This window comes from Aythya fuligula, chromosome 1 (genome assembly GCF_009819795.1).
Source record: "Aythya fuligula isolate bAytFul2 chromosome 1, bAytFul2.pri, whole genome shotgun sequence".
Classification (NCBI taxonomy): Eukaryota; Metazoa; Chordata; class Aves; order Anseriformes; family Anatidae; genus Aythya; species Aythya fuligula.
Genome location: NC_045559.1, coordinates 142272303 through 142297911, shown reverse-complemented (window position 1 = coordinate 142297911; position 25609 = coordinate 142272303). Strand labels below are relative to the sequence as shown.

The 25609-nt window shown below is 36.8% G+C and overlaps 1 protein-coding gene across 2 annotated transcripts in view; it reads left to right on the top strand.

Moving 5' to 3' along the window:
• UXS1 (UDP-glucuronate decarboxylase 1) overlaps positions 1–25609 on the top strand; it is a 55609-nt gene that overhangs the window by 12511 nt on the left and 17489 nt on the right. For both annotated transcript variants that reach the window (XM_032181109.1, XM_032181117.1), the window contains exons 3-9: positions 1652–1700; positions 3685–3728; positions 7197–7257; positions 11842–12022; positions 18313–18417; positions 19837–19896; positions 21666–21787. In XM_032181109.1, the coding sequence (XP_032037000.1) occupies positions 1652–1700; positions 3685–3728; positions 7197–7257; positions 11842–12022; positions 18313–18417; positions 19837–19896; positions 21666–21787 (622 nt within the window). The remainder of the gene's footprint in view (positions 1–1651; positions 1701–3684; positions 3729–7196; positions 7258–11841; positions 12023–18312; positions 18418–19836; positions 19897–21665; positions 21788–25609) is intronic.

Here is a 25609-nt window from a genome sequence, read left to right as displayed (position 1 = left end):
CTTGCAGATGGAGATATCATTTAGATTACCATGTTAACTCATGGTCACCCAACTATGGCAGCTTAGCAGCTGTTAGGTGAGCAGCTGAGCATTTCTGAAGGAAGGACAAAACCTCTGCGGTTTGAGGAGGACAGGCTGCCATGGGATCCAGTGTGTTGATTCCCTGACAAGCTGTCCTCAGAAATCCTGCAGTTATCTGCATCTGCCTTCTTATTTGAGGAGTCCCTTATAGAAAAATTTCTATAAGATCTAATGTTGGGACTCAGTCAATAACATTGCCTTTGTTACGGGGGGAAAAGCTTATTAAAAACTAAACTGGAGTGCCAATCCTTAAGCTACAGGATTTCTGAATAAAAAATACTGGGTACCTTTTTTTCGTTGGGAAAACATTTGAAGCATTCACATGAATTTATAAAAACACTCCAGGTAACACAGTATGAATATATTATTTGCTGCTATTGAAAAGAAACATCTTGAAAATATGATTCAGGGACTGTCTCAGCCTGCTAATGCACTCTACTGATATGACATCTATTCAGTGAGGTTTTTGCCTTAGTAATAGCCTGAACTGACTTTAGTAACAGAGTTTTAACGAAGGTTATGAAGGGAATCATTGCTCCGACTTCTAATGGTGTGGCATATATATATATCTGCCTAACAAAGGGCCTTCTGTTTCCTTAGGTGTTATGACTGCAGGTCCCAAGTAAAGGAGCTCTGTTTTATTTGAAAGAACTCCATTTTATGTTGGATGCCCATGAATCCTCTAGTATGCAAAAAATTGCTACTGTAAGGCTTGATAAATAATTCCCCTTTCAGAAAGTTTAGTTTGGGGGAGGAAAAAAAAAGGAATTATGCAAACTTAAGGAAAATTATATAGATTAGATGCAAGAAGTAAAATATTCTACAGTTGTTGAAGTTTACCTGAAGAATGGATATACTAATTAAGATATTTTACACAATTATGTGCTAAATAAGACCACATAATTTTATGCAAGACATCAACTTCTTAGGCAATGCTCTGTTTTCACAACTTACACTGAAGGATGTCAAAGTATAAGCTTGGATTCATTTCAGATGAGTGGCATGTGCAAAAAGTTAGTATTGCCCATCAAAGGTAAGTTTCAGTATAGGTTTTTTCCTATAGGAAAAACCTAAACAATAGGTTTTTTTTTGTTTTGTGAAGATTCAGTCAAAGCTAGGCACATGTCCCCTTCTCTCTTTTAGATTGAAATTGCAGTTGTGGCATTGAGAGGAAATGTTCTGTTAGCATACAGTAAACTTGGACCCTCAAGAAAACATCTTAGGCATTCAGATTGTAAAACTACACGAAAACATTTCTGCTGAGGCTACCTTGATGCAATGATTAGACACTTTTCTAGTTTAATTTTTTCTGTAAAATGAATGTCATCTTTATTTTTATTACCTTTTCCTGCGGGCTTGGTTCTGTTTCTGCCAAATTTTGTGACAAGACTGTAGCTGTTTTCAGTGGGAATTGGACCAAGCACTTCCATTTACTCCTAGTATGCCTATAAAATAATACTAACTTAGGATGCTCTGAAGATACTGTTTTAACAGGAAAAGCTTGATGTTGGTGCAGTGGAGCTAACTTTGCTTTGGTATGAATTATGTTTTCTTGTTTTCTTGCTAACAGGTCTCTCCAAGAAAATGGGGATCAGAAAGTGGAAAGTAAGATAGAGGAGGTTAGTTTTCTAATATTTTTTTGTTCTCTTTTGAAGACTCAATTTCTCATGTCATATTGAAAGAGACTATTTCTGTCATTACTTTCCATTCCATTAAAACCAATCAAAGCATTAGATTTATGCATAACAGCTTTTGAACTCTTACAGATTCATGTAGATATGACTTCCTGGAAATAAAAAGGGTCCTTCTAAATCTTTCTGGAAGTTATAGCTCTAGAGGTAGTCTTGTGTGCTGCAGAGACTTCGTAGAGACCTCCTGAGAACTGAATTTCTTGAGTATAGGACATGCAGAGATTCTTTCCTCTATCACCCTTCCAAAATATTAACTATATGTAAGTTTAAGTCAAAATTTGAAACCTTACAAACATACGTTGCTTTGTTGTCAACTCATGAACAAATGTGGCTGTATTTGTGTTTGGGACTAGTTTACACTGACAATGCTTTAAGGACAAGTACTGGCAATACAAGTACTAAAATAGGCATGGGTATTGAGCATGGTGGTGGTTCTGAACTTCTTCATCAGCATCTCTGAAGTTCTATTTCAACCTCAGATTGCTGTGAAATACTATGAAAGTTCACAAACAGATCTTTCTCCAGGTGAGTTTAGGCTTCCAATATAATAACAAAACAAAGTATTACACAGATAGTTATATGTGTTATATATATCTTGGTGATACTCACCTTGAGATTAGTACTTGCCACCCCTTTTGCGTGTGTGGGTGTGACCATGCTTGTCTGGTCTGTGTAGTGTCTTGTATTCCTACAGCTTTATATAGCAATTGTTCCTCTGAATACAGAAAGAAGCCTAATGAAATTGCTTAAAATTTGGGGAAGGACTGTTTTCTTAGGTCATGTCTGTTGCATTCCTTTTTTTTGTTTTGTTTTTAATTCTGGTAAATATTACAATAAACATTCTGAAAATCTCAGTTGTTTGAGAATGGTGAAATGCTTGAAATTTAGTGGGTGACATTTTTGGGGATCAGAGTTACTTCTCTGAGAAGTCAGGCTTGTCTGGATCTTGTTTTTAAAGCTGTAGTTGTACACAGTACTTTAAACTGTCAAAATAAGTATGGCTGTTTCAGGAGCTGTTTGCTGCTCCACAGAGCCAGATGCTTGAGGAGCTTAAATCACCATGCAGTATTTCCTCTTAACGTGAATATGCAGATTATTTCAGTTCATGAATTTCCTGAGTTGCCTAGCTCTAACCGTCAGTATCTGTGGAAAACTAATGGGATGATACGTTTCTATTTAATACCTTTTTGAATGATAACCCTCTGATAGTTATCAATTTACATATGTCCCTGCATAGTAAATTTTGTGACAAACTTTCAGTAAGCTTAATAATGGGAGTACAGGGGCTTGCTGATATTTGGCAGGAATGTTAGAAATTCAGGTCCTGTAATAAAGAACCTGAAACTGATGCTGACTTAAAGATTCCCTCTTTCAAAGCAATGAAAATACAAACAGAAGTATTGTTAGGTGAATTTTATTTTTTCTAATGAATTTCCATTTATTAACATTTTTAAATGACTAATAAACTAAAAACATTTCCTCAAGTTGTAATGTAAAACGTGATATTTCTTTAAATTCGCATGCTCTGAGAGAATTGTAACCTTTGGAATGGTGCTAATGTCTCTGCTTCTGTGTTTACATCCACTTAAATAGGAATCATAATGTTGGATGTTCATATCACAAGGCTATGGTACTCATAGCTCTAGATGTTCTTTTGAGCAGCTGCATTAGCTTTGAAGATGCTTTGCTTTTAGTGGTAAGCTAAGGGTATTAGGTGATTTGATTTTTGGTGAAAACTGTCTAAGGATTTTTTGACATAAAGAATGCTTTAAGATTCAAGTTCATTGGATTATCTTCTGTGAAGCTCTCTGTAAAAGACTGCCATGGTTTTTGCTCTAAAGTCTATATTAATGTTTTGTGATATAAATCTTACCTTTTCTTTGAAGTTTAAATACCATTCCTTTATTTTTAGGCTGTTGCACCTCTAAGGGAGAAAATCCGAGATCTAGAAAAAAGGTATGTGGTCTTTTCTTGGTTTGGGAATCAGTTTAAAAGCATAATTTCTGCTTTGTACAATTGAATTTGGTACCTTGTAGGTTTGAGATATATATTTTGCATATGCCCTCAATACTTTTGGATTTTTGTCATATCTACGTTAGGATGGGCCCTTGAATGCCAAAGGACATTAATGCTTTGGGTAGTCAGGGCTGAATAATCCCATCAAAGCAGCTGTGAGTACTAAATTCTTGTCCAGGTCAAATCCTGTGAAGGAATTTGCAGGTTTTAGTGCTACCGGTGAACAGTTTACCATGGTTTAGTAAGTCTTGTACAGGTATGTGCTGAAATACATTGGTTTCAACTACAAGAACTGGAGATGCTTTACCTTACATTTCTCTTGCTTGTGATCACTTACCATGGTTCAGCTAACGTAAAACGATTTGCTTTTGAATCTTGTTCTGTGCATGTGTTTTGGATGAGTCTAACAGACTGACTTCTTTTAGGATTTGTAAAGGAATGTGATATCTTGAATTAAATTAGATAATACAATTGAGAAATGCAGACAAGCTTTTTGGTGAACCACAGATGGTAAATGTGGTAGATTTCTATGCTCTAGTTCCACCACTTCTTGTGCTGTTTGTGTCCACTCTGCAATACCATTTCCTCCCTCTTGTGGCACCAGAGCCATTTGAATGCTGTTAGTAAACTGGATGGGGAAACTAGGCATTTCAGCGTCTCTTCACAAGTAGGTCCCTCACACCCCAACCTGTTTGCCTTTCAGCCAGATGAGTTCTCCAGTCTGGGAAAACTGGCAGTTGTTGGCAGCAGGACACCGGTGTTTTTGACAGTGATACTGTTTCTCGGGTGGCACCCTCCATATCCTAAACAACCAGCTGGCTGAAAATGCTGCATTGCAAAGAGCCAGGTCTGGCCTTATCTAAACCAGTGCCAGTAAGCCTGGATGGTTACATATGGCATACTGGTGGTTATCTGCTGTTTCATTTCAGTAAGAACACCTGATCATTGATCTCTTTATATAAGCATAGATTTTATGGGTCAAACAAAACAATTCATGCAGTGAGTGGTGAAATTAGAGAGAAATGATTTTGTGTTTGGATTAAATTTTTGATGCACTGTCTCTGTTCAGTTGACTTGGTTAATCTTTACTGACAGCCCAGTGTATCTTCAATTTCAGTTGTTAGTAATTCAGGTATTTCCTTCTGCCATTGTGGTAGGGGTATCCTGGTTGGCTTTTTTTTTGATTTTGTAATTGTTGCATTTTTCAAAGTGAGCAATGGGTAAAACCATTAAGTTCAAGCTTTTGTCAGGAGCCATCTTAATGCTCTTTTCACTTTGAGTAGCGTGTGCAGTGCATTAATTATTCTTATTTCAAATGTCTAGCAAGTCACTAGCAATGAACAGAAAGAATGAAAATGTTTTTTACCTCTGCAGGAACTATCTGGGAATTATAATAATAAACAATTATTTTTATATAATTATATTATCTGCTGGTTCAACTGCATGTAAGATGTTGCTGGTACTAATTTTCAAATTTTGTATCTACATAAAGAGGTGGTATGCAACTATTCACTAATAGATGCCCGAAGGCTGATCCTGCTTGCAGAACTTATTCTCTAGTGTCAATGTTTTTTTTACCTCATAAGCTGATTAGAATCTGAAAGCAAGCCATCTTCATGCATTTGGGAAGCAGGAAAGTCAAGAATTCCTTAATGCTAGTCTCATGACAAAAGGTTGTTTAACAAGCTAAAGTTGGAAAGCTTTTAGTAATAACTTGCACAGCAAAAAGCATTACTAGGCCTAGTGTATTCATCAGAGTAAATCTTACACTTAAGCTGTTGCCAAAAGATGAGCATTCTGCTGGATCAGTTCCAGACTCCTGCATGCTGCCCCTGAGCCATTCCTGGTGTAACAGAAGGTGCAAGAGTGGTTGGGACATTCCTTTGGCAGCAGTGTGACTTCACATCAGGCTAATGTAACCTTGGCCTTAAAAATGGAGGGGACCGACTTGTACCTCACATCCAGTTAACTTGACACTTAACTTTTTAAAAAAACTGGTAAATTTTCAAGGTGTTTTCAACTCTCATTACTGGTGGATTTGCCCTTCTCTCACTAGGAGGCTGTTTTACATGTCTGAGAAACAGCAGTGCATAAGCATAATACGTTGTTTCACCTTAAATAAAGGAAATAAGGTTGCTGTTATTGACCTCCATAGTGATACAGTACAAAGCAAGTGTAGGTAGCTTCTTCTTTCAGTTTTCCTGTATGGGTAATGTTGGAAGATTCTGCTACATGTCACCTATTCACGAAACTGAAAATGGCTTTAACTCTGGGATGAAAAGTTGTCACAAATACCAAAGCATCTGTGCTCTCACTGAAGAATTTCCATTGGGCCAATGCTGCAAGCTAGAACCAGAGGAGATGCTTCAGAATCAGAAAGGGTAGAGTCAGTTCAATCAGAGTCTTTGTGAGGGCATGCAAATATAATCTCAGTGTGAACTTCTGATGTAAGTGGCTCCTGCTTGCTACATCTGATTGTATCTCTAGCACGTGGGCTTCCTGGAGAAGAGTAACCACAGTTTGATTTCTATCAGGTGTCACACTGGTATTTAGTAAGAATAACATGAGCTATTGAAATATTGCTGGGACTAAAATGCTACTTAACTTTAATTAATTTACTTAACTTTTTTTAATGCCGGTGCGTGGGAGAACATAATTCTGTTACTGTGTCCGTAAAATCATTTAAGGTTCTGAGCATTCATTTTGAAATTAAAAGATCACCTGTGATTCATAGGTCGCATAATTTTATTTTAGAATATTTTAGTTTTGATTGAATTATTCTAAAGATTGTGGGGGGAAAAAAAGTGAAAATAGCTTGTAGACCATTAAAACAACATCAGTCTAGTAATTTTTGAGAAGAAAATTAAGATTAGCTTTCAGACTCATTTGGAAACAAAAGTTGAAGTATTTTAAAGAGTTATATCAGTGTTCTGCTTGTAAACATTACATTGACTTAACTCTTCTTAAAGTTTCTGTGTAATCAATGTGGTAAATTAATAGAATTTACTTTCTTTTCCAGATTATTTTTTAGACAGTTACTTGCTTTTTAAAACTTCAAAAAATAAAAATTAATTGCTCACGTTTTATGGTTGTATTCTCTTGTGATGTCATGCTTGGCTGTAGTCCTGTTCTCAACAGATAGAAGAAGCCAAGTGATTCATACTCAAAAATCACTTAAGCATAAGTTTAAAGGCACTTCTTGCAGATCAGTTTTTATATCTTTTCATGGTGCTTTAACAAAACATAGGTAACTTCTCATGTTCGTCTAGATTCTTCCTTAAATAAAAGGAGTAAGCATCACCTTACCTTGAGTATTGGGGGTTGTCAGAATAATGTTTCATAATTCAAAGAAGCAATGCTGAAACTTACATAATTTTTCTTCTTTGTTTTGAATTGTTTTTTTTTTAGTTTCACCCAGAAATACCCACCGGTGAAATTTTTATCAGAAAAAGATCGTAAAAGAATCCTGGTAAGTTTGAACTTTTTCAAGGGTTGTGCTTGGGAAATAAGCATTTGGTGGTGTTTACATACAGTCTTACAGAATTAATTAAAACCATGAGCAGGGTTAAAGTAAATTATTTTGGATGTTGTATGTGCTGCACAGGGTATAGGCTAGTGCTTCGCTTACCCTGTGCTGATGTTCTCAAACACAGCATATAGATTTTAGACTTGGGCTGTGGTTTAGGGGTTTGACTTGCTGATTAAGCTACTGTTCTCTGCTTCTAGCAACTTAGACCTGCATTGCTATTGTTCCCAGGTTGCTTAAACTTGCAGACTAGGAAACTTCAGGCCCATCTTGGCAGAAAGTTTGTATGGTTGAATTGAACAAGTCATAAGGCTAGAAGAGTAGCTGCTCTGCAGTACTGTTAAGAAGAAGCAGTTAGACTGAGGGAGTGTGTATCTCTTATCTTCCCTATTTCTGATATTTTGAATCATCACAGACATTTTAGGAGGTTGGAGAGGAGGACAGGTTTAGTCAGGACAAGGAATCTTTAAGGCATCCTTTAAGTCAGGACAAGGCATCTTTAAATTCAGTAAACTGCTGTGACATCAGCTTTGCAGTTTTGTCTACAAACACTTTTGAAGTTAGCAGCATCCTAAAATTTTTCTTGTTTTTGTCTGTCCTGGGCAAAAAAAGAATGTCCTCATTTCTGAGAGGTAGTGGGAGTATAGCTACCTAAGATATGTATTAAGAGCTTCTGCCTCTGTAGTAGAGAGCAGAATCTACGACAAATTGCTATTGCAAAACTTCATAAAGAATGTGTTACTACATTTTATTGATTTAGTTTAATTTCCTTTGTTTATGACTGCCTGAAGGGGTTAGATTTGTAGGCTCCCTGATTCCTTGTTGAAATTGAAAGGTGTAATGAGGAAAGTAACAGAGAGCCTTAATTTTGAAAAGTCCTAAATAGTGTGCTTATGCATACAACTGTAACAATGTTACCTCAACGTACTGTTTTTGGTATGATAAGGTGTTTACAAGAAAATTATCAGTGCAAGCTGTTATGGATTATGGAGCTCTTTACTATTTTTTAACTTTGCCACTTGAAGATATTCCATATTTTGCTGAAGTTCATTGATTCAACAGAGATGGCAAGTAGTTGGAACAGGAGTGTTTTCTGCAGACCTGGAGGTGAACAGCTTTTTGATGTCTGCATTCTGTAGAGATTAAATTATTAAAGAGAGAGCTGGCCAAAAGGATGAGTGAGTTGCATAGTCATTTCTTATGTATTGCAGTTGGGAATTAGTTCAATGCGCACTCATTGGCATTCACAAACCTGCTCAAGTTGGCAGTTTCATTCATTTATAATGTTCGTGTCATCATGTAGGAAAAATTTTGAATTTTGAATTCAGCATATAGAAGACTTGTGTAGACCTTGCATGGCACTTCAAACTTTGTCAGGAGTAAACAGAAAGAACTGGTGAGCCAAGTGACGTTTGGTAGATGACTTGTTTCATATTTTGTTGATGCTATGTATTTTTCTCCTAAACTATCCTAAATTTGTATTTTCCCTGAATGCAGTCTCCAGCTGCAAACCTGCAGATACCCGCAACACTGATGTGAGCAGTTCTAGGAGTTCTCTGCTTATTCTGAATCTATTTGCAGATGATTGCTAGTAGCAGTGGTATCTCAGCTAAGACTGGATATTCCGGCACTTTCTTTCAAAAGATCTTAAGTTTATTGAACTTTGTCCTGGGGTGTGCACTTATTCTGATTGCTCACTTCTCTGAAGTGACTAGGCAACAGGCTTTCCTATGCAAGAGAAGGATTTCTGGTAATATTATGGATGAAAGCGTGGGCGCAGGCTCAGTGTGTTGTGTTTTTTTTTTTTGTTTTTCTGAATTGAATATGGTGGACCAGTAGAAACACAAAACAACAACAAAATTAATGCAATTTCCATATGGGACACTACATGTTTTAAATCTGATTGCGGAGAGCAAAAATAAACCTGTCTAGGAAATAGACAAGTATTTAAACACGTCTACTGCAGGAAATCATTAGTAATGTTTGTGCCCTTCCACAGATGCTGAAGTTAAAAAGCATATTGGCACTATTGAATAATTATATTTTTGTATAAAGTTTTGTTAAAGAATGTTCATTTAAGCCCTAGGTGCTGCTATTTCAATTCTGATATGGAAATGATTCATGTACAGTATATGATTTTGGAGATTAATGTCATTGTAATTTGCAGGAAGTCATATTTAGAAATGAAGTACATTGACCTTGCTTTTATAAGCAATTACAGGAAGGTTATGTTGAGAACTTCAGTGAAAAGTCATCTTTTTAACATAGCCTCAAGTAACGATAAAAATTAATCTGTGCAGTTGTTTACTTTTCCAGGGGAAATTCAGCTCCTTTTCCAGGTAGTTCATTACCAATACCTATGGAATTGGCATGTTAATAAAGCTAATACAGATTTATCATAAAAACGACTTACAGATTTAAAATAATTGTAAACTTCTTTCCGAACAAAATTGGTTTGTGCTTTTTTTTCTTTTTTCTTTTTTCTTTTTTCTTTTTTTTTTTTTTGCTTGCATATAACAGAAGAGTGCTGCTACATGCAGTGTTTGGTTGGGTTAGGAGACGGGGAAGAAGACACCTTCAGCATGTTTTGCTACACTGAAGGTATATAGCAAACATTAAATTTGTCTTCTCTGGAGTACTGGAAATAGAAGTGCAGCAGGGAATTTTGTTTGGTCTCGATTGAAGGAATAGGTTCATAAACTCTAGAAGAAACTTTGGTCCTGGGCACCACAAAAAAGCCAAACCCCTTGAAATGTTCAACAAGCTTATGGCAGTAGGTTTTCTGTGCATTTTCCCTTAGTAAGTGTAAGTGGTAGTACCTGGCAAAGGGCTGTTCTCTGTCAGTTACAGCCCTTCCTGTGCTTATAGCATTCTACCAGAGACCTGTTCATCCCTGTTATGGGTTTGTGGGAGCTCTGAGATTGTTGCTTTGTTTTAAGGAGGATTTCTCCTGAATCTGCTCTCTCCTTCAGGTTTGTTAAGGAACTGAAATCACATACTGAATCTGGAAGCACTGACAAACCCAAAAGAATACCAAATAGGCCAATTAAGTGGTTCTTTTATTAATGGGTACTTAAAATGTCTTTAAAAACTCAGGGCTATTGGTGTAAATATGAAAAAACAAGTGTGGGAAAATAAGAAGTAGAAGGCTGAGTTTTCGAGAAGAAAACAGATGTCAATCTCTTTTTTTCCTTTTCACATTTTGTTACTTTTCTATCTGCCTTTTTTTCTTTCCTTATTATAAAATTAAAAAAATTTTGCTCATCTGGCTTTTTCAGCAGTGGATGGGGGTAGTGGGCAGGATAAACATTTTCACTTTGCAATAGTCAAAGCTTAAGAACTTAAGGCATTTATATAATCATGTGCACAGGGCTTGATTGTTGTAGCACACCATTTGTGCATTAGATACCTGTTTGACAGTTTCACCGTGTCCTTTTGTTTGGCTAGTTGTCACTGCAACTGAAGAGTGGAAATGAACAGCTGAATCACCTTTTCAAAATGTAAATTTGATCATGTAGTCATATAATATAGCTGATAGTACATTGAGCTTTTACCTTCATTCTTTGAAAGTGTTTGTCTGTTATCTCTGTGTATTCTTAAAAACAGTTTATGAAGTGCAGAGAAAGTGATTGCTTCTATGTCTGTTGGGATGTGTCATGCAACACAGAGGCCTACTACTTGCAATGTTGACTGCTTGATTACTCTGTTAGTGATTTTGTTGCTGTTTATTCTTAATAAAGAAAGGGGGGGAAAAATAAAGAACTTGCATACTTTAGCTCTGGTATGGAACAAGACCACTATATTTAAAATATTTTATTTCTGCTTATTTCTTTACAGTAAAATATCATAAAGTTCCAAGACAGGCAAGTGCTGTATGTTGGACTAAGTGGTATGAGAGGCTGCAAATAGAATGATAGGATGTGCATACACATTCTGTCATAATACGGTTGTGGATGCCTTAGAACAGAAAAGGAATAGTTTTGTTGGTTGTTGTTTTTTTTTTTTTTTGCGCCTCTGAGAGGTGAAAGAATTTGTAGTACTTAAAACACCCAACATGCCTTCCATTTAAAGGAGACAGAAGCTGGATTTGATGTTTCTAACATTATAGATCTTTCACAAAAAAATAGCATGGACTTTTTTTTTTTTTCTCAGAAATGGGAATAGTAAAGAATTCTCTTACCTTTTGGTGTCTTTTTAGATTTCTTTCTCATAAAAAGGGCACAATCCATTTTGAAGGAAAAAAAAAAGGAAAAGGTTCTAATCTGACAAAAAGTGACTTTGTTGATATGAATAGTTAGCTGAACTTGTAGGCTGACAGTGATGAAGCATGTCAAGCATTTCTTGAAATTCTAGATGCCCTATTGGGTTTAAAAAAAAAAAAAAAAAAAAAAGAACATGGAAATGGAGTTGTTTCCCCTGGAGTAAGCAAGGATCTGAAAGCTACTGTTCTTTTGTTTTCATGCTGTAGACTTTGTCTGGTGTTTCTGTAAAAAGAAAAAGAAATTTATACCAACTGTCCTAACGCAGATAACTGGAGGAGCAGGGTTTGTGGGTTCTCATCTTACTGACAAACTAATGATGGATGGCCATGAGGTTACAGTTGTGGACAACTTCTTTACGGGCAGGAAAAGAAATGTGGAGCACTGGATTGGTCATGAGAACTTCGAACTGATAAATCACGATGTCGTTGAGCCCCTGTACATTGAAGGTGAGTAGTTTCTGCCTTGGTATTTGCTCTTGGCTGTGCTTTATGATGATAAGCATGCCTGTAAAGAAATTAATTTTGTGCACTGACTTCTGGATTCTCTGTTACCTGTATACTTTCTTATTAGCCTGATTTTTGTGGCCAGTGTGGGGTGAGAGGTTAAGAACACTTGTCTGTGAAATCAGTCCTTCCTTTCTAATTGGATGGGAAGAGGAAGTTTTTAATATCTCCTTTGTATGACTGATTTTGTGAGAAGACAAGATGCCAATAGGTCAGTCTGTCTCTCCTATCCGTTGCCCCATGTCCCTGTGTGCATGCAGACGCTTACACGGAACCTGGGGTCTCTGTCTCATGAGCTGAGAAGCTTAATTCAGGAGCGTAGTTACTGTAGACTGCATATATCTGCAACTGTGAATGGTCAGTTGAGGGGAACCATAAGCTCTTTCACAGAGCAAATCGACTTGTTTTTATTAGTTGCCTTATGTTTCTTCTATGGAAAATAGTGTTTCTAGTTTAGGTATGAGCATTCCACAGCTTGTGGAATAGGAAAATGACAGCACTGAATTCCTGCAGTTTTCAACAAAAAATGTAAAAATGTGGTGCTTCAAAGATGTAGAAGTAACTCAACACCTAAACTTACTATAAGCCACAAACTATTATGCCAAATTGTAAGATGACACTAACACAGCAGTATTTAAAAGATATGTGTTAGTAGTCTTCTTTGGGAATATATCAATGTATAGCAAGTTAACGAGAAAGTTACTGTAATTCTGCTGGAGATCTGTTGATTTTTTTCCCTTCCTTTAGACTTCTGTAGCAATGTAATTGTTTCATTTGTTAAAACAATGGATCTGAGGCTGGTTTTTTTCCCCACTTATTACTCATGCTGTAGTCTAATGGGTCAAATTTCACAGGAAAAACCTCTAGTAATTGCATCTCTTGTACTACTGCTAGTGATGAATTCTTGACAACACTACTGAAACAGTTCTGCAAACGTGTTCCTTCTCTGTTCTGATAACACATTGGTTCAGTTACTGTCTGTTACTTTATTTCAAAGTTTTGTTTCCACTGGTGGGATAATGGGACTAGGATATTATTGGCTCCAGGCACTGTGGTTTATACCTCAGCCAGATGGCTTTCCTAATTCCCCTATGTTACCTTCTTTATAACTGATTACACTCAAGAACTTTTCAGAAAACTATCAGTTATCAGATGCTCAATTACTGGGCACTGAGTGTGAGTTCTGTGATCCTTTTGCTACATGTCCCATTCTTTGTGTAATAAAGAAGTATTAATTCTTCATGTTGCAGTGATAACAAGTTATAACATTATTCAGTAGGCAGTTTATTGAATTTCTTCTTATCCTCCAACAACATAAATTAAACCTGGTGTGGCTAAATATTAAAATAAAATTGGCTAAAAAATAAGATAAAATTAACATCAATGTATCAGTATAGCAACTTGATAAATTTTTGTTCAAGTTTAAAAACAGTTCGGGGTTTGGTGTCCAGCATAGGAAAGGAGGGGAAAAAACAAGTTGAGGCAATGAGGAATAGTTATTGTCACAGATTAAAAAGTCGTCTCTTTTTATTCTAACATATGGATAAATACCTTTTATTTTAGTCCTTGGTAGTCCTTTTCACTTGGAAATAGAAATTGGAATGAGTGAGAAGTCTTGAAGGTTTTCAGCTAAAGAACTCCTATTTATATGCTGTCCTGTTTGAACAAGTTTATATAAGGATGTTTAACGCTTGAATTCCAGAAAAAGTAATCGGTACTTTATTTTGGAAAGAGACCTCATTTCTGATCTAGAAAGAACAATGTCTGTGCTGTTGACATGGAAAGTGAATTTAGTTTCAAGATGTGTAGCTTTCATTAAATATCTTGATGAATTATTTAGCTTCATAGCGATGCTTACGTAGTACCTGTAAGTCATTATCTTTGATCCATGATACATGAGGTGGCACTTAGTGTTCTTGGATCTTGATCTGGGCTGGCCAAAGTGGTAAACCACCAAGATACATGTTTCATTTCATAGCCCTGTGATAACTATTGTTAACTGTAGTGCTGAATGACTTTGTATTCCTCCAGTAGAATTTTTGTTGCTGTAGTGTTTGGGAAAGGTGTCAGCAGAGAACTCACAAGGACCATGTAGCTTTCACTTGACCTTTTCAAGGAGAAAAGCAAAGGTGCTGAATTTCGTAATGAAGGTAGTTTAAGAATCTTGAAAGGCAAGAAATAATCAAAAACAAAATCTGAAAAGAAAATTTGTAAAGCTTTGCATAATAATTGCGTGAACACTTTTTATTGTACTTGAGTTGTGTGCTCATGAAGTACCTGGGAATTATAAAGAGACTTTTTTTTCAGCCGAACTGTTATAACAAGGTTTAATCCACTAGTAAATGTGGGTTTTTTAGTCAAAGATGACAACTGCCTTTTCTAAAGGGTTATGTATAAAGAAAGGAATCTTCTCTGTTCTATGAAAAAAAATATATAGAAATTCATCTTTGTTTAATTTTTTTGCCTCTTACGCTTTACATTCATTAATATTACAGGCTCTGTAAGATGTTTACTTGAGAGCACTGTGGATCATCTTCCTGTAAACTTTAGTGTAAAGAGACATAACTGTTAGTTGGAGAACAAAAGAGAATGAATGCATGAGCTGGTATTACTGCGACCTATCCCACTTCCTGGTAACAGAATTACATTAAAAACCACTAAATCAAATTTTAGATTAATTGTGTATAGGACAGAAATAATGTACTTAATTAGTTTACACAGGGATTTGAGGATTAGTGCTGTCTTGTTGATACTCATCTTTGCATTAGGGTTGACTGCGTGTCTGCAGGGGAAAAAATATTGTAATTTTAAAATGATTTCACTCATTCTCTGAAGTATGTATTTCTGCTGTGAAATGTCATTTTACTTGTGTAAATGGGGCAGAGGCAGCTGATTTCAACGTGAAGTTAAAAGATGGTAGTACCACCACAGACTGGGCACCTAAAAGCAATTGGTATTTCCATCCTCATGATTGAGGTCTGATTATCAGCTGCCTTTAGGTACACACACATTGTAGACAGTAACTATAGGAGTTTAATAAGAAAACATCGGACAGGAATGCATAACCTGTATCCTTCTCCCACTGGCTTTTCTTCTTCCTGTTTCCTCAGCAGCCTTTGGAAGCCTTAAAACAAGCATACAAACAACTTCCTACAGCTAACTATAAATGGCTAGAAATTCCAACTCATTTTCTTAATGTTGACAATGAATCAGACAGGTCTGGTTAGAGCCATGTATTTACTGTACAAGCATCAGATGCAAAATGATTTTGTGGGGCTCTGATCTTAGCCCACATTATTAAACCAGTGCCACCAACGTATTTTTGCTGCAGAATATTTTGTGCTGGCTGGGGTTGTCATTCCTGCACTGACTCCAACACTGTCCTCTGTTCAGTGACCACCAACATATTCTGCTTCGCCCTGAAGAGGCAAGGCAAAAAAAATGACACTTTGAGGCTGAATCCAACACTGTCTCCCCAAATCTGTGTTATATAAATATTAAAATCAATGAGAATTAAAAATTGACACAAATTCAAGCATATAGTTGAACTGAAAGAGCTTAAGTTTCTAGATACTTTAATTGGAGTAGGTGCAGTTCCTGTTCACAACAGATTTCTGTTTTGTGAAGCTTTTATTCAGTTGGCACACTTGTAACTAAGGTATTTCTATTTTTCAATATCTTGCTTTGCTTGAAAAGAATCTGGTCTTTAGAAATTCAAAACTTGCCCTTTAGAATTCATGTGTCACAAAGTAACTCAAACTAACCTTGTAAACATACTTTCTCCGGTTTAAGCCTTTCCTGGTCAATGTTTCTTTATCACTGGTCGGGTAAAGTGCTTGCCAAAATACTTCTTGCTGCTGTGCTCACAGTTGCTGACAGAGTTCTAACGCCTGATGTGAGTTACAAAAAACTTGCAGAACTTAACTTTTTTTGTTGTTCCTTTTTTTTTTTTTTTTTTTTTTTTTGGTCCATACCCATTTATGTAAAACTTTGCATATTCTTTCACCCAGTCATTTTCAATTAAATGCACTGAATTAATTGCCAAGTCATCTCGAGGCTTTGTAGCCACACAGTTGGATGTTGTAAAGCATTTACCGATATGGAGGTAGGGAGGCAGGAAAGTATTTACTACTTGTTTGACAAAATAGGACTGGGCAGTAAGTTATGGGACTTCCATGCTTTTGAAATGATGTTTTCCCTCCACAACAGTATCACCAAACCTGTCGAAAAGATTTAGAAAGGGTTGTGAAGGAATAAGGTGGAGAGAAATGGCATCAAACTGAGGTGAGAGGTCAAGTCTCGTGGTGACTTTAGTTGTCACTTGGTTTCATTTCTCCAAGCCACCTCGTTGGAAGCAATGTGCATGCTGCTGAGAGCAGCAGTGAATGGCTTCTCTGGGTGTTTCTTTCATAAGCTTTCAGTCTACACTTATTTGGTATTGCAGTGGTACTGCACTGCATGGAGGGGATGCTTATGTTCTGAGACATTCATGGATTTTGTTTGTATTCAGGGAGTAATGCACGTGGCAGGCAGCATCCGAAAAACATCAGTAGCATTAGCAGCGCAAGTAGGGCTTTGAATCAAGCCTGAAGTGGGAGCTCGCTGTCTCCCAGCACTTGCTGTGTCAGGCCATCTTTGGTTGTTATCCTTGTTGCTGCTGGAGGCTGCATGCTGTGGAAAGTTCTCTTTTGGTACTGCACCGGATTTGCTAGTGAATGGAAACACTTATTGACAGGAGAGCAAATAGCTCTGCTACATGAAGTTGTATTTTTCTCCACTTCTTAATGTGAGAATAAGTCCTCACAATTGTGACTACATCTGCCAAAATACCATCTTTCTAGTTCTCTGGTCTGTTTTGCCATCTTGTAGGCAGCTGATCACCTGTAAATATTACAGTCTGTAGCCAAAAAAAAAAAAAAAAAAATCAAAACATGGCAACATAACCATATTTGGGGGTTGGAGTTAGATGATCTTTAAGGTCCCTTCTAACCCAAACCACTCTACAATTCTATAAGAAATGATTATATTTTGTGGTACCTGCTTGAAAAAAATGAGTGCTTTACTGCTGGCTCCTCTTTAAACAAACAAACCTACCTTTCCTTTTGTAACACAAAAGGGATTATTTACCTTTTTTTCCATCCTCCGTTCTAATTCTTACTTCATTTCTTGACTACTTGGATGAGCTTGGTGTAGGGGACTTACTTTTCTTTCTTAAGCATCACTATCTCTCACTTGATCATAATATTGTTGGCATTTGCTTATCCATGTTCTCTCTTTTAAGTAGCACTAATTAACTGTGATTCATGTTACACAGACGACAGAAAGACACTTTTTATTTACATTAGCTGTGTTGTGAAAAGCTTGCTGACTGAGGTTTATTGACTATGGGGTATGAATGAGTATTTGTATGAATGAGTCCAGTTTTTATTTCTCTGTTTTTATTATAATTGACCTCTCACCCCTGTAATATCTCCAACCTTGTGTTCTTATTTTCAGCAGTGAAATTTGCAGCCTGGTGTGGTGAAGCTGGTCTCAGGTTTAGGAGATTTGGCTAAGACTTCATCATTATCTATGTTAATCACATACTAATGTAATCTAAATGTAATGTAATCTAAAATCCTGTGTTATCCATAGTACAGCATAGAATACTTGTGGAACAAACGCAGTGGATAGTGGAAAATGGAAAAAATAAATGCCCATATCTAGGCATGTCCCTCACTGTGTAACTATTAAAATACAAGTGTGATACTAATTCCGATAATATTTCACTGACAAGTGGCTTACAAAAAATATTTTTTCCCCAGAATTTCCTCATAGTATTAAAAAATGTTTCTGCCATCTTTGTTTGGGATTTCACATAAAAAAAAAAATCCGAAGTTGGTAGTCACTTAAAAACTTGAGAATAAGAAAATAATGCATTCACTTCTGCAGCTGTTAAATGTTACTAAGTACTCATTGCTAAAATTGTGAAGTGAAAAATCTCAACAGATATCTGTTTTTTGTGTCAACAATGTTGGTATGAATTATATGTTATTGTTTTACTAAAAATTAAGTCTTGATGTGGTACAACAGGTTTGCAAACACATCATCTGTAGGTAGCAACATATGAAATGGTGAGTTCCAATGTAAGGAAATGCAGAAAGAAGTATTTGTATTTCAACTCTAATGCTTTCTCATTTAATATATCACACGGAAAAATAATAATATTTTCTCCCCTCTCTGACTTTCTGTAGTGGACCAGATCTATCATCTAGCATCTCCTGCTTCTCCTCCCAATTACATGTATAATCCTATAAAGACATTAAAGACCAACACTATTGGGACATTAAACATGCTGGGTAAGTGGAAATCTTTTTTCTTCCTACTTAAGATTATTGCATTAATATAACCTGTACATCGGTATTAGGGGGAGGATGAAACACTTGAGTCAAACATGACTTTTGTGCTTTTCCTTTAAATGCATCTGCAAATGAATTCATGGTCTGAATTTTTGGGTAGACCTATGTGTGCCAGGAGTTGGACTTGATGATCCTTATGGGTCTTTTCTAACTCGGGATTTTCTATGATTCTATGAACCCTGACAACAAGCAAGCTCAGCTGCCAGAGCAACAGAACTTCATGCCTGTAACTTGGCTATGGAGTAATACCTGTGCCATAATTACAAAAAGTGCAGTTAAGAGCGTGGGATTTTTGTAGTGAAGTTGTGCCAGTGACTGCAGTTCTCACCTTGGTGACTGCAGAACAGTGCCACGTTGGCCACAAGTGACTGGACCTTTCCACCACAGCAGAGGTTGAAGTAGGTGGAACTGCGCTTGCTCTGTAAGCCCCAGATTTCAAGAGAGCTGCATCCTCTTCTGCACATCTTGGCTAGCAAATACTGAAAGGACATTTAATGTCTAGCTTCATACTAGATAATTGCAAGGCAACATTTTCAGCTTTCTCTGTTGGTTTTGATGCTGGGGATGGGCCTGTAAAAAGAAGGCATCAAGCCTTTGCTACTTTTTCCTCCCATCTTTCATCCATTTGGCATGTGCTGCAACTTGAACTGGCTGTCAGTGATCCTGAGAGTGAGACAAAAAAGACTGCTGGGCCCTAGCCCATCTCACATTTGATATGCTAGTGGGTACAATTAAGATAATTAAATGATTTAGATGCTATGTGGTATTGGACTGTTGTACAGCATGGATGAAAGATATCTTTGGCCACGCCAAGTTGAAGGCCATAAGGCCATTGAAATGGAATGCAGAGTAATCTGAATAGCTGGGTAAGGTCACCCAGGCTGTTTAATGGAGCAGTAATTATATATATGTATATTTTATTTTTTTTTTAAATGGAAGAGGGAAACTGATAGGTTTTGTTCTATAACGTTATTCTGTATAAGATAATTTATGTAGCCTAACTTTCAATTTCATTAATCGTGTTATATTTCTAGATTCTGATTTCATATTTGGAATGGTTTATGCTTCCTTGGCCTTCATTTAGGTGTGATATACTAAGTTCTTGGATCTTAGCTTGGTGTAACCTTTAGTTAACCAGAATTGAACCCATCACATGTGGATGCTTTGCTGTTTCTCAAGTCTCCTAGCTTGAGATCGGGAGCTGTAAATGTGTTTTACAGCTAGACTTATCTAGTGAGAGAAATCGAATTCTCTTTAAAAACAATGCAAATTGGGATCACAATAAAGCAGTTAACATGACTGAAAGATTCCTGTGCTTGCTCAAATTGCATTCTTCTTTATCTGTTTCCCAAAATCTAGGATTAGCCAAACGTGTTGGAGCACGACTGCTACTGGCCTCTACATCAGAGGTGTATGGAGGTAAGGAAGTAAAAAAAAAATCAGAGCTCTTGAGATGCAAATACTGAAGAGTATTTACAGATCTTTTGATGAATGATAAATATTTATCACTGTCTTAGATTGAATTCTTCATCAGATGTACTTATCAGTTTAAAATGTGGGCATTAGTACCTGCTTTAAATATCTCTAGTAAGAGCAGTGGAGGAAGGCTTGGACTGCTGTTTGCAATTTTCCTATGTCTTTGTTTATGGCTCTTTTTCAAGGGGGCTTGTAGGAGAATTTTGAGTGTTGAACCCTAATTAAGATCCAGATGCCATAGTGAAAACTTGTGAAGAAAGATCATTTCAGTAGCAAACCTGCATTTCTTTTCCCAGTGTACTTACAAATTATATTCTTAGTATTCAGCAACAGCCCTAGTGCAAAAGACAAGGGTATAAACTCCAATTTGAGAAAACAATGATTGTGCACATGCTCTTGCAGTGTTTCCTAAAATATTCCGCAGTGGTATCATATCTCTTCTTCTTCCTTTTGCTGTTACTAAGAAGTAAAGTAGTGAGAGAATTACCAATAGAACTGCTAGTTGGATACAACAAAAATCTTTAATTTCTTACACTGTACAGTAGACTGTATGCCTAACAGAAAAACTTCCTGCTGTTGTGAACTCCTGCTTCATGGCTAATAGCAGTGTTGCAAGGGTAATGGAGATACCAAGCACAGGCACCTGCTGAACATTAGCAGTTGTGACTTTAAAAAATAGCCAAGCAAACAAAAAGTACTCATCTCTGTAACAAGATGCAACGATGAAGTGCAGATTTTGGGGGGAAAAACAGCAGGAGAAAGAACATACCTCAAGGTGTACGCTTTGGGTGGAATAACTTCAGTCAAGAAGAATCAAAGCATATACCTAAGCAAGAGATCAGAACTGAAGAGAATCAGAACTGACCATCATTGTTTGAGTTTTCTTTTTGGCAAAATGGCCTACGAGACTTGAAAGTTCAGTAGTAATGCATGCAAACTTCAAACCCAGTCAAAAGGGTAAGTCAGTAATAGATAGCAAAGTGGGGAAATGGAACAAAGTGATTGGATTGTTTCAAATATATAGAGCCTACAGGCAGACACACGCTGGGAGCCTCCTAGGGCACTCTGGTTGTTTTTTTTTGTAATTGACTCCTACACTGGATCTAACCAGAGGATTGTCTAGCCTGATTGTGACCATTGATGGCTAGTAAAAAATAAAAAAAGTGCTTAGGATAAATTAGAAGAAACATAGCATGTACCCTGTGATATATCACTCTACTCATTCTTTAGAAAATGTAATATTTCTCCATCTTGCCAATTTTTTGTTTCTCGTGTTTTCTCTTATTTTATAAAACTTGAAGTTGCTTTGCTTTATTTATTTGCAAATACAGTAAAAAAATTCTCTCTGTATAACCTATAAAGTTTTAATGGAATTCTCTACGGTCTTATTTGTGCCTTTGAGGTGGGTAATCTTTGCACAGAAAAGTTAAATTTAACCCTCTGTTCTCATTCTTCTATCGAAAAGCACAGGGCTGTTGTTTGCTTATGCTTGGTTATCTTACTAGAGTCTTGCATGTTCTGTAATTGTCATCTTTCATGGTTCTAGTGAATACACTTTTAATGAGTGTATTTTAATTGAAGCTTAATATTTTTTAATGCATAGTTCAGAGAGAATCTGTTAAACTGTCTAACATCAGTGATCTACCAGAAGTTTTGTTATATATAATCACCTTTTTGGTAGAAGATAATTTAAGGTGTTTCTTCCTCCGTAGATCCTGAAGTTCACCCTCAAAATGAGGATTACTGGGGCCACGTGAATCCAATAGGTCCAAGAGCCTGCTACGATGAAGGAAAGCGTGTTGCAGAGACCATGTGCTATGCGTACATGAAGCAGGTATTAAATTTGTATCAGATTTGGTGGACTTTCTATAATAATGAAGACCAAATGTATGGCAAAACTCCAGTATGTGTATTTAGGTGTAGGAGCGCAAAAGAAAATGTCTTGAGCAGGAATGTTCATCGTGTGGCTACAAAATCTGTTTTTTCTTTAACGCAGAAGCTTTATTGTTTCCATATTCTATTATTTCAGATGAGCAGTGTTCTTCAAGAAAATGTGCTTTAGTCTTTTTGATAGACTTATTATGTCTCTCAGTATAATAGTTTTTAGACAGATTAAACTAAGATGACCTTACTAATTTGGGAGCCAGATAAGAGTGGCTCTAAGTTGGTCTTGTGCTGAAATGCTTTGCTGAATAGGGCAATTACTGATAAACGTGGGACGTTTAGTGAGCATAATTGAAATCAGAATATATGGGTAAAAATTAGGAAGTTCTTTAATGGGTACACATAGAAGAGCGGTATATTCTAAATTGCTTTAGAAATGCCTTAAAAATAGGTAGGTATTAATATAGCCCTTAATGAAAGATATGAATACTCAGTTATGTAAGACCTTATTTCAGCCAAATACAGTAACATGAGGATTAAAATGGAGTTTAAAATATATTTTTGAAATGACATGTGGCAATTTTCCTAGGTTTCATACTCAATGAGTAGAAACTCCTAACTAACCAACCCAGCATTGACTCTTTACGTGCATGTGAATCTTATTTAATTGCTATTCTACTGCTCTCTGGGAGATTATTCAATTAGAAAATGTGGCACATTAAAGAAAACTGTACCCCGGTTTCATGGTGTTTGCAGCTTCAATATACAAAGGTAAAAATAATCAATCAGAGTATATTCTTTAGAGTCCTAAACCTTTAATTAAGAAAATTCTAAGTGCTGTTTAAAAAAAAAAAAAACAAACACACACCTTGAAAACAGGATTAAACTTAAAAGCTAAGAATTTAAAGGTGATATTTTAGTACAGAGGATATAGCAATTTTCACTTAACTCTTAATCCAGACAAAAGGAAATTCTTAAGGTTCACGTCTACTTTGCTCTCTTTTAAATCATTAAACATTTTAAAATATTAAATCAAAGTACAGTGTGGTTGTACTGCTTGTGTTCAGAATCTATATTTCACTGTAGAAAAATGTTCCTCATGGGCTTGGAAATGATGAATATTACAGTTTTTAACGAGAAATTCTTGTTCTGTAAGGTACTGAATTTTCTGTGAGTTTGTGGTATGAACTGCAGTATTCTTTTTCGAAGGGCAAGACTGTCGGTCATTTATAAAACCATGGGTCTTGCATCTTAAAGCCACAGGATAAGTAATAATACTATCCCAAAAGTTCTTTGCAGGATTTATAAAGAGTTATGAAGGTTTGTAAAGTGGAACTGCAGTGTGCACAGACACGAATTGAAAACTCATGACCTAAGTTCTCTACCCCGTGGCTAGCTCTGTGAGATACAGCTTGTACTCTATTATAGATTAGCACTCTGCCCAAGCATGTCACACCTGCTGAATATTCTGAAGTATTTTTGATTTTTTTTTTTGGATAATACACTGTTACTGGTTTTGGAAATATCCTTCGCTAGTGGAAAGGTCTGACTTCTACTATGAAAAATGAGCATTCTGCTTTTTGTGGGGAAGAGTGTCAGGTAGGAGTGTCCTAGCACAAAACAATCATATTTACAGGATTTCAGGATGAAATATGGATGGGGAAGAGGCCAGGGGGAAGTTTAAGCACATAATATTGCAGTGTAAATTTTGTCCTTTGTTCAGGAGTTGTCATTCAGTGTGCATTTAACTTTTTTTATAAAAATATGGTTAGAATTATGGATCTGCCTACAAGTCCTAAATTTGTGAAAGCTCCAACTCTGTGACTTAAATACTAGTCAGAATCTGACACTATCTACATGGCAGGAATCTGGTACATTTGCTTAAACATGTTGTAAATACAAACACGTACCATTTTAAATGCTTAATATATTAAGGGTGTTTTGTGAACTAAATTTAATACCTCCTCTTATATTACTCATATGGTAGGAAATTCTCCAGATCTGAAGCTCTACTTCAGCTCACTGTAGAGTGGTGCAGGAAAATTTTAATCATCTTCCATTTGTTTCATTCCTTTTTTTTTTTTTTTGCATATTGGCTGCAACTTTACAAGCTTCAGTGGTAGCAGATGGACTTAGCTTACAAGATATGATGATAGTTTCCAAATTGCCTTAGAATAACTTAGAATTCCAATTAAGAATTCCGTCAAACGCCCTCCTCAGAGTATAGAGTGAACTGAATTATGATAACCAAATATTAAGTATTACCTTCTTTAAGTGGTTGAGGGCTATGGTCTACTTAATATAATACTCTAGTCAGGACTGTGAAGATTCAAGAAGAAAAAGGCAAACTAGAGGTAAAGTTTGTTTTAGTAATGTGAGAGGATAATGCACACAAACGGATGTTGAAATCAATTATAGAAGTGCATTGCAATTGCAACTCTAGGGTGATTTCCTGTTGTATATTGAGTTGCACTTTTTTCTCTAATCTTTAATTCACAAAATGAGTTGGTTTTAGTAATCATAAAAAGCCTTGATGTGAAATGTAGGGGTAATGAAAACTGTTGATTGAATTGCAACTGAAAAGGCAATCAATAGTGAATAACCATGTAGTTATTGAGTAATTAGATAGAAAACACGTAGCTATGTTAGAATAAAGAAGTTCTCTTCTAAATGTATCCTGGGAGTTTATCCTACATTTTCTAATTATTGCTAGCTGTTTTCTTTCCTTGATACTCATTATAGTGTTTTGTTTTGTTTTTTTTTTTTAAAGCATTCAGCATTCTTTTTTTTATGTTGCCATATGAAGTTTGCTAGCAGTTTGCTTAAGAAAAAATGCAGAATTGATGCTTTCTGTGGAATGATGGAGTTGGATTTACAGGAAATTGTGGTTCTGCCAGCATGAGGGGAAGAGAGAACCGTAGGGATATAGAATCATTAAGGTTGGAAAAGACCTTCAAGATCCTCTGGTCGAACCATCACCCCACTACCAATGTCACCCACTAAACCACGTCCATAAGCACCACATCCAACCTTTCCTTGAACAGAGGAGGAATGCCACATGTCACCCTGGGAAAGAAGCACACTCATAACCCCTGAGAATTGGCAAGAGTTGTTTATTGCCGGGACATCCTGCAGGTGAGCCTGTGGGATGTCTGTGGTGTTTGACGGCTCCACGCTAGTGCTTGTGATGGAGCCTGCGCAACGAGTAGGGAGCTGCCCGGGCTCTGCCGCAACGCTGCTGGTGCCCTCAGATGGTAGGGAGCAAAGATGTGCCGGGGTAGCTCCAGGTCTGCTCTGGCAGCGGTGGATCCACTTCCATTGGTTCGTCCACATCTGCTGGTGGATCCATCTCCATGGGCTCTATGGTGTTTGGCAGAAGGACAAGCCAGTCCTTGCCTGGGACTGCCCACACGGGATGCCTTCCATTGGGAATGTTTTCGGGCCAGGGGGCTGAGCCAGGGGGTCGTCCAGTTCCCCACCGAGGTCCCATGCCACTTTCCGGTTGATTTCCATCCATGGGTTCCACGTTGCCATCTGTTGCCCTCATGTGGTAAAAGCAGGAGGGTTGGGGGGTCTAAGGGCCCCTTTTCTGGGGCTGTCTTCCTCAGGACTTATGGCTTGCCAAAGAGAAAGGCTTCCCCTCGGCCACAGAAAGAGAAGAGAAATCGTTGGATATCATCAGGTCAACAGTTAAAAGCCCAGAGAATCGTCCTTTAATACCACAGATGATGGTTACTGGTGGTTGTATGCTAGGCCAATACTGAACTGTATT